The sequence below is a fragment of the Tupaia chinensis genome, unplaced genomic scaffold, assembly GCF_000334495.1.
Source record: "Tupaia chinensis unplaced genomic scaffold, TupChi_1.0 Scaffold000216_1, whole genome shotgun sequence".
NCBI lineage: Eukaryota > Metazoa > Chordata > Mammalia > Scandentia > Tupaiidae > Tupaia > Tupaia belangeri.
Genome location: NW_006159691.1, coordinates 2,877,421 through 2,890,834, shown reverse-complemented (window position 1 = coordinate 2,890,834; position 13,414 = coordinate 2,877,421). Strand labels below are relative to the sequence as shown.

General features: G+C 41.8%; 1 protein-coding gene across 1 annotated transcript in view; it reads right to left on the bottom strand.

The window, feature by feature from the left end:
* The window catches only part of PTPRT (protein tyrosine phosphatase receptor type T), a 1,472,724-nt gene that overhangs the window by 158,852 nt on the left and 1,300,458 nt on the right, over positions 1–13,414 (bottom strand). The window contains exon 17 of the mRNA XM_006147596.1: positions 8,952–8,981. Coding sequence (XP_006147658.1) covers positions 8,952–8,981 — 30 coding nt within the window. The remainder of the gene's footprint in view (positions 1–8,951; positions 8,982–13,414) is intronic.

Below are 13,414 nucleotides of genomic sequence, written 5' to 3'. Positions count from 1 at the left end.
TGGGAATGCTTTCTGAAGTAAACTCACTCCTGCCCTGGACACAGGCTGCTAAGGGGCACTGTGGCTGGGCACTTCTGACGAGGCTATATCTGTCTCCTCTGGCTAGTTGAGCAAAAGTTCTTAGGAGAGGACTCTCTATGATATGTCCTGAGCTCCCCCAAGCAGGAGCAATGTGTGAAGATATCTGGCCCTCATGCCCAGCACAAGCACAGGTGAGCAGCAAATGCCTATGAATGAATGACTGTTGAAAGAAGGACTTTTTAGTTTACTTATGACCTAAGAGCATCAACCCCAAGTAGGTACAAAGTATGCACAGGTAGTGCAGTGTGTAATGTTCAGGGAAGAAAACATGACATAGTCAGACCCACTTGTCTATAGTGGGCAAATTGAAAGAAAAAAGCCAATGGGAGGTCACAGGAGCCCCCCTGAGATTCAGACACAGAGAATCACATGTAAGACATATGCTCAGGGAGCTCCACATGTGGAAAAAAGGGAAGGAGTAGGCAGACGTGAACGGTGATGTAGTCACTCTGATCGATTAAGCCAGCTCCATGGATAGATCTAAAGCTGGGGTGACTTTCACACCCGTATGCTGACCAGCTGTTGAAAGACCCTGGGTCAGGCAATTCCAAAGGGCAAGGGCCAAAGGGGGCTGTTAGCTGAGAGTTATCTATCAACAGCAATTCCAGCAACTGGGGAAATAAGTCCCTCATTATTTTTAGTTATTTATTTCTTCCATGAGTGTACATGAGAGAAAGAATAAGAATACTTTTAGGAAAGAATAAGATCTTTTAACAGGGTCTTGACACCACAATCCATGCCCCATTCTTAGCCCGTTCCAGACCATGAGCACAACCATGACCAGCTGTCCTCAGGGATGTTTCTGCAATGCAAGCCAGAGCCTTCCAGTGTGGGTCAGTCTCACAGAGCATCACATTTTACCATTGTCCACAGCCTTTCACTGTTCAAGGGGGATCTGAGTAACACATCACAGTGTCCTCGACACTATCTATACTTCAGTAGGACGCCTGCACCGTCAACAGAGAATCCCCATGCTGGCATTTATCTTCTTTATAAAGTTCAGCTACTTTTACAGAGGAGAAGCATTTAGAATCACAGACCACACTTTCTAAGACATCACTAATAGTTGGTATTAAAACTTAAACTTTGGTATAAACTTACAACTTAAACTTAAATATCTTTTTTTGCCACCTTTGGAGGGTAAACAGTCATTTGTATTTTCCCTGATTAAGGTGGCAGAGCTTTTGACTTATGGATTTGCTCTGCTTGGTATTCATGACTGATGTGTTTAGTCTCTAATTCAATAGAGTAAACAATAAAACATCCGTTCAGTCACAATCCCGATTCAAATCTCTCTGTACATATGATCTAGCCTAGTGTATTTACATCTATCTCACGGTGAGAGCAATCGTTAATTTTATACATTTGCAATGGTGACATGCAAGTACAAATACGACATTTCTAAACGTAAAGCCAACATAAAACTACAAAATGGGTGATTCGAAAACCCAGCCATCACCGTATGCCACCATAAATGAAAATGAGTATTCACTAACTTCTAGAGAAAGGAATACTATAACTCAAAAATTGGAAGGGTATCAGCACCACACCTATCGTCACCCATGTATATTCGATTCAACCAGTCAGCACAGTTTTACGACGCCTGATTTGTTCTGGGCATCAAGTTAATCATTGAGAAAAGAAAGAAGACTAATGCACGTCCTTGTCTACCAGGAGATAGACGTGTGAACGTGCCAAGGGTAGTATAACCTAAGAAGAGTTTGCGAATGAGTGAGGCAATGGGGGAATCAGTGGAAGAGGAGTGTAACAACAAGGGTACTGTACAACACTATGCATATGGTTTTTGAGAGGTGGAGAGGGTGACCACACCTACACGATAATAATGCTATCTTTTCAAAGATACTGATTTTTTTCTAGGCATAGAAGTGGCATAGGTATTCCAAGAAGACACTACAGGGACAAAGGTACAATCTTGTGAAAAGGACAGTTACTTCAGAGTGGTGTGAGCCTGTCAAGAGAGTTGTTTGTAAAGTCAGCATGTAAAATAAAAGTCTGAGATGCTTGTTAAAGTGCAGATTCACAGGCCACACTTGGAAAAAGACTGAGCAGAATTGAGCTGAATCCCAGGAGTCAGAATTCTTGTGAAGGTCCTTCCTCCATTTGGTTGAATAATGCAGTAATAGCAACCACCTTTGTCTTGACGGTGTGGAAATGCCTTAGATTTCCACTTGTCAATGTGTTTGCTGTCAGCTTTTGGTAATTGATATTTATCATCTTTAAGTGGTTTTCTCCTATTCCCATTTTTTCTTCATTTTTATTCAAAGTGACTGATGAATTACATAAAATGCTTTTTGAGGATCACTTGACATAATCATTTTAAATGTCTCTTTAAATGTATTGAGGCAATAATATCTGATTCACTTTTCATGGCTGAGGATGGCCCCAGCATACACCTGGGTGTGTGTGCATGCATACCCAAAATCCTGAGTGGGGAATGAAGGAGAAGGGATTGAGGCATGATCATCCCCCTGGAGGGTGCTTTCTCGCTTTCCATTATCTCTCTCTCTCTCCATCTCTTTCTGGTGGGTGTACATGCTCTATAGCAATTTTTTTTTAAAGTGCATACATTTGGGGAATACAGGCAGTCTGGTTGAGGCTCTACTATATACTAAATATTTTATAAACATTCTATCTATTAAGTCTTTTCAAGATATCTGTAAGGTATGTCTTTTTTTTTAAATCTCTATTTTACATATCAGGAAACTGAGACTTAGAAAAAATTAAGTAGTTTGCCAAATCTCAAACAAAAGTTGCCTTAAAGCCATACAAACAAGGAAAACAGAAGATCTGCCATTATTTTTATTTTTAGGAAAAGAGGATCTCCTGTTGACTTTGGCAGTTTTGTTTTTCAGTTTCATCTTGTCCCTTCATTTGTTTCATGCACATTTATTGGGGGCTCATGTGCTAGTGACACCACAAAGAGCACCCACAATGTACAAAGACTAACCCTAAGACATTCTCCTGCCCATGATTCAAAGTAATTGTACTTCAGAGAAAGAGGCTATTTCTGCAGCTGGAAGGAATCAGGGAAGACTTCCTGTAGGAGGCAGAGTTTGATCTGGTCCATGAAGAATGATATTGGATTTGAGCATGCTGAAATAGGGGAGATAGGAAGGATATGGGAACAATCCAAGATGCCCACGTAGTTATCTGCAGGCAGACACCAGCCCAGGTTACGGTTTTCTGCTCCTGTGACACTTGCATAAGGCATTTGTCTGAGGCTAAGTGAAGTAATTAAGTACTCTCTCTTGGCCAGAATGGCTGGTAAGCAACTTGGTGCTTTTTCAAGAACTATTACACTAAAATGTCTCTGTTCAAGACAATTACTGTGCCCATCACATACCTCGAGCTAAATGAACCTGTGGACACAGGCCAACTCTTAACGTCCTTTTAAAAGGCAAATGCTGGTCCAGCTGCGATAGCGCATTCTGGATGCTGTTGCTCAGTAGGCTGAGGCCACAGGGAAAGCCCCGGTCTGATTTCCAGCTCATCTATTGAGCTGGGCACAGAAGCACATGCCTGTGTCACTCGTGAGGCTCAGTGAGAGTGAGACCATGTCTAAAACACCACAGGCAGGCACACACACACACACACACACACACACACCATGGGAAGGGACAGGGGAAAGGCGAACACTGAACAACTGAAGTTGCTGGGTGCCGCTTTATTATAGAAAGGCAAAGAATTCCAGAGAAGCACTCTGCCAGCTTTATTTCTCACTGAGTTACATTATCTCTTTCTCTAGAAGTGAGAACATGAGGAATAACAACTGCTATCTATGAAACACCTACTGTGTGCTGGCTACTCTACATACACACTCTCCCATTACCCCTCACCAAAATGCTGGGGAGTCACCGTTGCTATCACCATTTTGCAGATGAAGAAACTGAGGCTCAGAGTGGTTCTGTGGTTGTTCAAGGCAAAAACAATCTGATAGGAGGGTAGACTTATAACGATGACCTAGGTCTGATAATAAAACCCATATTTTTCAGGACTAGCAGATGGCATAATGGTTATGTTGCTGGATTCCCCATGGCTGACTACAGTTTGAGTCCCAGACCCAGAGGCTTGAAACTCATATCGGGTACTTATGTGTGCATGTCCACAATCCTGAGAGGAGAATGGAGGAGAAAGGACTATGGTGCGGCTATACCCCTTGGGGGTGATTTCTTGCTGTCTCTCTCTGTCTCTCCAATAACACACTATAGCCAAAATATATACATATATATACACCTATATATATATGTATATATGTATATATATGTGTATATGTATATGTATATATAATGTGTGTGTATATATATATAAACCACTTTTTTCATGTGTGTGTGGTATGTACTGGAGAGATGATGAAGGACCTCACCCCTTACCCCAAACCCTCCTATGTCCCTGGGTCCCCAGCTCCTTCCAACCACAGCTCTCTTTCTATTGGGCTATCTTGGCTACCTCTGATGCAGCAGCTCCAGGCCCTCCACTCGGACTCCTCTTAGTGATCAGTGCCAAGCACTGCCTGCGAGACCAGGCATACCATGTGACCCATCCCCAGGACAGGAGAGACAGGACTGCCCCAAGAACCTCCTTGCCAGCCTGAAATGGCCACCATTTCTTGTCCCTAGCAAGATCCTGTTGGCCATGAATAGAAAGGAGGCTCTGTAGGCACGCAGATCCTGGCTTTCCTGCAAACTAACTGAGAGCTGTTCAAACACATGGTGCAGACACGATTCTCTCTATTCCCTGAAGAGCAGGGCTTGGTGAGAAGGATGGGTAGGGCTTAGGAGTCATATGGTCCTGGGTTCAAAAGCTGGTCCCATTGCATCCTGGCTGTGGGATATTAACAAGTATTCAAACTTCAGTCTTAACATCAAAACAAAATCACCACAATGACATATCTTGCAGAGCTTGTTATAAGCATTAGGCAAGTTTGGCACATAATGAGGACCAAGTGCCAATTCCCTTCAACTTCCACTCTCTTGTAGGTTGGCACAGGGTGTTCCACAGTCATCTTTGTGTCAGCAATTCAAAACCCAGAATGTGGCACACAGCAGGGGCTCAAGAAAGAGGGAAGAATATTAAACCCCATCCTTTTCCCCACTCTCAAAAGTCTTATGCAAATGATGACCTGCAGACCAAATCTGGTCCACTGCCTGATTTTTTGTTTGTTTGTTTGTTTTAGTTTTTGCTATAGGGTGTGTACACTCAACAGAGAGAGGGCAAGTGAGAAATCACCCCCTGAGGGAAATGACCATGCTGCAATCTTTTCTCCAGTCTCCTCTTGGAATTTTGGGCACAAATGTGCACTCATGCACAGCATGATTTTAGAGCCACCAGGTCCGTGGCTTGAACCATGTAGCTAGCCATGTGGGATCCAGCACCTTCACTTCCATGTCACCTTCTGGCCCCTGCTTTATTTTTTAATTCATTTTTACTGAAATATAGTCACTTTTATTCAGGTACATAGTGTCTGTAACTGCTTTCAAGCTACAATGTAAGTGTTGAGTATATGAAGCAGAGACCACATGGGCTTCCAAATTGCTACAATGTCAGAGTTGAGCAGAGTCATATGAAGCAGAGACCACATGGGCTTCCAAAGCCAAAAACATTTACTATCTGTCTCCCAACAGAAAATGTTTTTCGATGAAGGAGAGCACTTGAGGGCCTCTTCGTTTTGGGGGAAAAAAATCCTCTGCCCTTCCCACCTATACTTTCAATCTTCTTTCCTTCGTTTATTTTGTCGCCTTAGCTTTTAACTTTGCATAACATACTATTTTCACTATGTATGCTGTTTCTTTACTGCTGAATTCTGTGTCCTCAGAATCTTAACTAATGCCTGACATTAGTCAAGACTAATGGACTCTCCAAAAATATGTGTTGAATAAACACTGATTTCATTGAAAAGACTGGTAAGCCAAAGTGTGTTGAAGAGTTTCTCTTTTATGAAAGATTTTGAGACCTTTTAAGCCCAATGGCTTAAAAAAGATGAGCTTCCTAATAGGACCCCCAGTCAACTTGGCTTCCTCCCCATAGCCTGTATGAGCGACTTCTGATGCTCAAGCCCTCCATCCTCTGCAGCATCTGCTATGGCCAGCCAGCCCCTCCTTCTGCAATCATCTTCAGCTCTTTGTTCTTATGGTTACCTCCATCTATGTCTGCTTAGACAGTCTCTCTCTTCCTCACTACCATTCTCAGCCTAACATACCTAGAGTCATATTCATCCTTTTTGCTCCAAACTATTTCTCCCCCTGAGATGTCTCTATTCTTAAAATGGTCCATTCTCCTTCCCATCTGCTGCTGGGTGACTTTGGGAGAATGATGTACCTTCTCTGAGCAGTTTCATCCCCATTAAATAGGGATAATGATACCTACCAGATTGGGCTATTATGAGTACTCAGTGAGCTCATATATGTACAAAGTATTTGGAATGTGGTGGTTGTTTCCCTTTCTCCCTTCCTGTTTAGATGATGAAACATCCCTTCTCTATCTAGTCTCTTTAATTATAGGAGACAGCTTATCTCCTATCTCTCCTAGAAGTTGGGAATGGAGAGATTGTGCTCATGATAACTCTAACCACCTTAGAATATTGCAGAGAATTAGTCTACAGGGATTTATAATATATGATACTCTCTGGGGTTGGTGAATATAATGTTATAAATATTATTATAGAAACTCCATGTTTCATCCAGATGCTCCACCATCCCTTTGCTGGCATGAGCTTCAGATACTAGGATCTGTGACATAGAACTCTATGTTTATATCAGTTTAAAGGTCCTGTGTATTACTGATCCTTGAACTACATGTACTGGACTACTGTCTCCCATACTTCCATGCTACTCATCTTTTATTTTGCCACAGTGCCTAGGACAGCATATGGTATAACGTGGGCACCCAGACAGTGCCATGTATACTTGCTAATAGGCAGAAGGGATGAGGTGCTCAGAGTTGGGAACGTCCATGCCTACATCTGCTGTAAAACAGTGATACCATAAGAATCTCTGGAAGACCAGATGGACTTAGGAGCCACCATTAATGCCTTCACCCCATATAGTTTGTGAAAGGAGAAAGAGATAAAAATGACATTTCGTGAGTACCAACTTGGTCCCAGGCAATTTACAAAAATCATCTCCTTCCTTCGTCAAGGTGACTCTATAATGTAGGCACTATTGCTGTCATTTTAGAGTTAAGAGAAATAGACTCAAAGAATTTGGCCATTTGCCCAAGGTTGTGTAACTGGTGGGTGACAGGCACAGGATTTGAACACAGAGCTGCATGAGTTCTAAAACTCATTCCTTTTCCACCACCACAAAAACATGTCATATTGTTTATTGACAGGCGCAGGATTTGAACACAGAGCTGCAAGAGTTCTAAAACTCATTCTCCTTCCACCACCACAAAAACATGTCATATTGTTTCACACCTCCATGGCTTTTCAGATAACTGTTCTCTCTTCTCAGAATTTTTTTTTCTCTCCAGTATTAGGAAAAGTCATCCCTAAATACACTGATAATTCTCCCCAGCCACGTTAAAAATTAGTCCCTCAGCTAAGTTCTCCTATACCACAGTCCATGCAGGTACCTATCCACTGAAATTTCAGTGACTGGATTGTATGTGAGTCTCTCAGATAGGCCTGAGTGTTGTGTGGATGAGGCTAAAGACCTAGCTATTTCTCCTTCCTCACTACCTGGGACATGATGTGTATTGCAATACATGCCAGCTGGATAACATGGAACTTAATAAATAAGTTATCTGGCACTTCCAGCATTGGTGTCAGGGCATTGGTTCCTAGTTAACATAAGGCAGCGGCAGTGTAACCTAATTTGCTCACTATTTGGCCCTATTGACCTGTGGACCCAACATTGAGCAGAGGGAATGGGGCAGCCTTTTGCTGGCTCTGTCTTCATCTGCAAAGTCCTCTACAGATCACTGATAGGCATGACCTCTCTCACAAGCCTGGGTTTGCTAGAGGTGATGGAAGACATGGAGTGGTGAGAAATATGTTGTACTAAGATCTAGGTATCCTGAGTTTTAATCTTATCTTACTCTTTCACTAGCTGATGTATGATGAATTCACATGCTTCTTTGGATCTCAGTTTTCCCAAATCAAAAACGCATATCAGGAATGTGGGGCTAAGTTAGTGTTTTCTCATTTTCTATCATTAAAGATTTACTGTATGGAGTTTTCCTCCTTGTCTCTCATGTTTTGAAAAGGCCTATTTTATTAGTAATAAAAATAATCATCTTAATTTATTAAGTACAAAAAATGTATAGCAAGCAATTATCCATAATGCACTCCCCCAATTATGCAGATATAATGTAAGATAACTAGTGCTAAATATCAAGCAGATAATTCTAGCCCAAAGAAAAGACTTTGAATGACTCTACCACCTGTGAGGCTAGTTCTAGATAAAGTTATGATTCCCTGTAGACTTTCTGAAATAACAGAAACAGCTAATGAATTCTCCTCTAACCTTTGAGCTCCCCAAGTAGACAACAAGTGGACTCAGAAATTGCTGAGATTGTGATTCTTTCTAATGAGTTCAAGCCCTGCAGAGGACTGAGTCTTGCTGGAATTCAGAGATTCCTACCAAGAAAATCACATTTACAAAGGAGAACAGTCCTTCTCATTTCTAAAAATGTGGGAGGAAATCTAAGATGGCAGAGACATAACAGACTTGGACAATGATGGTGCATTTTAAAATGGAAAACATCTACAGAAAATGAAAACTTCAGGGCTACAGACGACTTGGACAGAAGTGGGTATGGGAAACCAACAGACACTTGGTTGGTGTAGGAAATGCATGCTACAGATTCCTTTAGGGGGCATGAAGCAAAGTCAACACCAGCTCGATACTTACAAGTAATAGGAGTAGGAATAAGCATTTCTTCTATATATTGATGGGCAGTCAGATGAAGGAAATGTCCAAAAAGGGGGAAAAAAGAAAAGACAAACAAACAAGAATTAGATTTATATGAAATCTTGATTCTTAGAAATGCACACATTATCTCAGCATCCCTAAGCTCAAGGAGATGCAAGTTTCTCTACTCATCACCTTCGCTAAGAGTAAGATACCTTCAATGGTAGAAGAAACAAGAGACCTTTCTTATAACAGAGAAATTCACTATCTTGCACAGAGGAAGCCAGGTTTCATTTTGGCTGCTTCAGTTGTTTGGAAGTAACTAAAACTAGCTTCCTTGTAATTATGATAGTTTGGTCTTTGATCAGTTTTCTGTAGTCTCTTTGAACTAGTCTACCATTTTTCCACATGACAGTGTTCTGTGACCTAAGCTACACCACAATGACTCCTCTCTTCCCTATTTCAGTTCAAATCACATCAGAATCTGTTCAGTAGGTCATGCCAAAAGCCAGGAAGTGATGTACCCATTAATCCATACTTTCCAGTACTCAGGCCCTTGCACTGAATCAGGGTTGGCCCTGTATGGACAATAGAATGTGATAGGAGTCATATTCATAAGCTAGGTAAAAAAAGAAGACTTGCAGCTATACCTAGGTCTTTTGAAGTCCTTGAAACCCTGAGTCTTTATGTAAGAAGTTCGATTTCCATGGGGTCACCATGCAACAGAGATCACAGGGAGAGGCCCTGAGACTACATGAACAGAAAGAAATTTCCAGCCAGCTTCCAATAATTTCAGTCTTAATCATTCAAGTTATTCAAGCAAAAATCCTTGACATGGAACAGAAAAAAGTGCTTTGGTTTGAATGTGTTTTCCCAAAATTCAGGTGTTAAGATTTTTGTTGTGCCATAATTAGAAGGGTAAAAACTTAATTCAACCATGGTGTTGCAACTGGAGCCCTTTGGGAGATTAGGATTAATGTCATTAGGATGGAGCCCCCATGTTTGAAGTCTGGTGGGCTTATAAAGAGAGGGAGTAAGAAAGAGACGCAGGTATGCAGACATGAACAATTTTCTCTACTTGTCTTGTCACATGATCCATTCTCAAGAAGACCCTACAGATATAGACCCTGCATCTTGGGCCTCTAACCCATGAGCTAAATAAACGTCTATTTTTGCCAAGTATCCAGTTTCAGATATTTTCTGTTATCAGCAACAGAACAGACTAGAGAAAGCCATTCCTTCTAAGCCCTGTCCAAAGAATACTCAAGAGCAAAACAAATAATTGTGTATTTTTTTCCCAGAAGATGCATGTACTCACTGGAGGGAGACAGAGAGACAGAGAGAGAGGAAGAAAGCACCTCCCAATGGGGTGTGATCATATTGCAATCCCTTCTCCATTTCTCCATCCTGTCTGGATTTGGGGGCATGCCCACGCAAGCACCTCAGCATATTTTTCAAGCCATCAGAGCCAGGATTTGAACCATGCAGTTGGCTATGTCATATCTGGCTCCTTTAACTACTAGGCCACAGGGTCAGCCTCCATCCTCCCTTCCTTTAATGAGAGAGAGAGACAGAGAGAGACATCCTGGACAGGGTCTTATCATGCCACAACGCCTCTTCCCCAGCTTCAAGTTTCTCAGGATCCTTGGTGCCTGTATACATGTTTTCCATGTCTTCAGACCAACCAAGGGACCCAAACTCATGGCAGGCCATGTAGCTTTCAGCTTTGCAGGGCACTTGCATTACTGCTGTACCACAGTAGCAGGCCAATAATTGTTATTCATTAAGCCATCCAATTTTGTAGGTTGTTAGTTATACCATGTCAGAACAAACACAACCTCATCATAAGAGAGCATTGTACTGAGAGGAAAAAGTTCCAACCTTCAACCTGAACAGACTCAAACCTGAATAAACTCTGTACCTTCATATCATCATCTGTTCCTTAGACAGGCTGAACTAGATTAGTAGTTGCACAGTGTTACTAGATCCTGAGGGTTGTGCAGAGCACATTATGCAGGAAAAAGATACCAAGCAGGTAGGTTTGCTGGTTCCCCAGTATCCACCAAAGCCAGAGCATCTCTAGTTTAATCTATTTCATAGATTGTGTTTCATCTAAAATTTCACATGTCTAAGAATTATACCCTCCAAAGGAAAGCTTGAAAAATGACTGCCTTCATTCTCTTTCTAATGTCCCTACTAGCTTTTGGCTTCTGAGTAATCATAAAGCTCAAGAAATTCCCATGGCAGGCAAGAATTCTACCACTGAATGGTATTCCCTTTATTATAACTTATAATAAATAGAAATGCTTTTATTTCATACCAAATTTGGCCACACTGAAAATAAGTGATACATTTATGGTCTGAGAAAAATTGCTAGATAAGACAGGTCCCCAAATATCCATCTTAGTAGACAAGAATAGTTTCTTTCCTTCTTGAATTTATCTGATTAATTCTAACTGTTTTCTTGGCGTGGGCAAATATTTTGCAGTCTTTATAACTGCAAAAGGAGGAACAGGTCTTCATAACCCCACATCTCCCCTTCTCAAGTAGAAAATAGTCAGAGCCCTCAAGGCAGGCCATGTCTTAGATTTTTCTCATCTGTGGCAAAGCCCAATCCTATGAATGGGAGAATGACCTTGAGAGAGAATGACTCTGAGAGAGAAGAAGCCATGATGGGAAGGAAGCTCCTGCCTCCTTATGAGGCTGAGGACACCAAGATCTGGTCAAGTAGAAATCCATTCAATATCCTAGACCAGATGAACAGTGGATCTGGAAGATGATAGAGGTCAAAGAACTCAGAACTGTGGTCAGTGATACTGAAAGACCCCAGGACCAGCAGTTAGCGTAATGGCTATGTCACTGGACTCCCATGTAGTCAACCGTAGTTAGCGTCCCAAATCCAGTGGCTTAAACTCACGCCAGGCACGTGTGCGTGCATGCCCAAGATCCCGAGAGGAAGAGAAGGGATTGTGGTGTGGCCATCCCCGCTGGGGGTGATTTCTCACTTTCTATCTCTCTGTCTATCTCTGTCTTTCTGGCAAGCGCATGCACCCTATAGCACAAACCCCCCCAAAAAAAAAAAAAAAAAAAAAAAAAAAAAGACTCCACAGTAAGTCATCACATCATCTTTGCTCTCCAGGCAGCCTCTATAAGGAAACCATTCCTCTATTTCACTTCTGGGTGGTCCAGTGCCAGGGAACTCGCTTGGAACCGAAAGCTCAGAATCCATTTGATGAAAACTTACAACACCTGGGGAACCAGCAATTAGCATAATGGCTATGTCACTGGACTCCCACGTAGTCGACCGTGGTTTGCGTCCTGGACCCGGTGGCTTAAAACTCACACCGGGCGCGTGTGTGTGCATGCCCAAGATCCCGAGAGGAGAATGGAGGAGAAGGGATTGCAGCATGACCATCCCCCCGGGGGGTGATTTCTTGCTTTCTGTCTCTCTGTTTCTCCCTGTCTGTTTGGGGAGTGCATGCGCCCTATAGTGAAAACCTCTCCAAAAAAAAGAAAAGAAAAACTTACAACACCTGTGTTTTTCATTTGTTGAGAACACTGATCTGAGAACAAAGAGGCCAGTGTTCAAATCCCAGCTCTTTTACCTATTCACTGTGTCATCTTGGGCAAGTCAGGTTCTCCCCTCAGAGTTCTTTTTCCTGATCCATGCACAGAGGTGGATAGCATAGATGAATGACAACTCAAAGAGCTTTGAGGAGTGAAAAATCCAATAAGCCTTAGTATCTTAGTGCTAGCATTTACTGCATAGCCTTGCATAAGTCCCTACAAAGTTCTGAGTACCAGCTTCTCGTGGCCGGCCACATAGCTTTCAGCTTTGTGCTAGCAAATGTTTGGAGAAAATAATTAGTTATTTCTATGAGTCACTGTGAGCATTAACGTTAGACTATATTGAATTAAATTAGATTCAAATTATAGATATGAGGTATTTTATGTATATTACATTAGTCTAAATTAACATTGGATCATATTAATCTAAAAACCTGGACTATAATAGGGCTTAATAAAGGATGGTTAATGTACCCACATCATCCAGGGGTGTAAGGTTTACTTATTCTCATTCTGGGAACCAGGAACCAAGTGTTCACCTCTTTAGAAATAGCAAATGTAATAAAACAAGAACAACTACTTAGGCAGCACTTACTACGTGCCAGGCATTGTTCCTGGATTTTATCATACATTAATTCATGTACTCCTGAAAAAGCTGCCCTAAGAGATTGGTATTATTTTCATCTCCACTTTATAGATGAGGAAACTGAAGCATGGCAAGTATAGGAACTTGCCTAAGATCACTTATCTAGTAACTGGATTTGATAGAAGTATGGCTCTACAGTTCATGTACTTGGTCACTGTCCTGTGCTGCCTTTGAGGAATGAAGAAAACAGATGTGTTTGTGCTAGATGGGCATTTGGCTGCCATGTGCCAAGTGTCTCCTTAAATTTTCC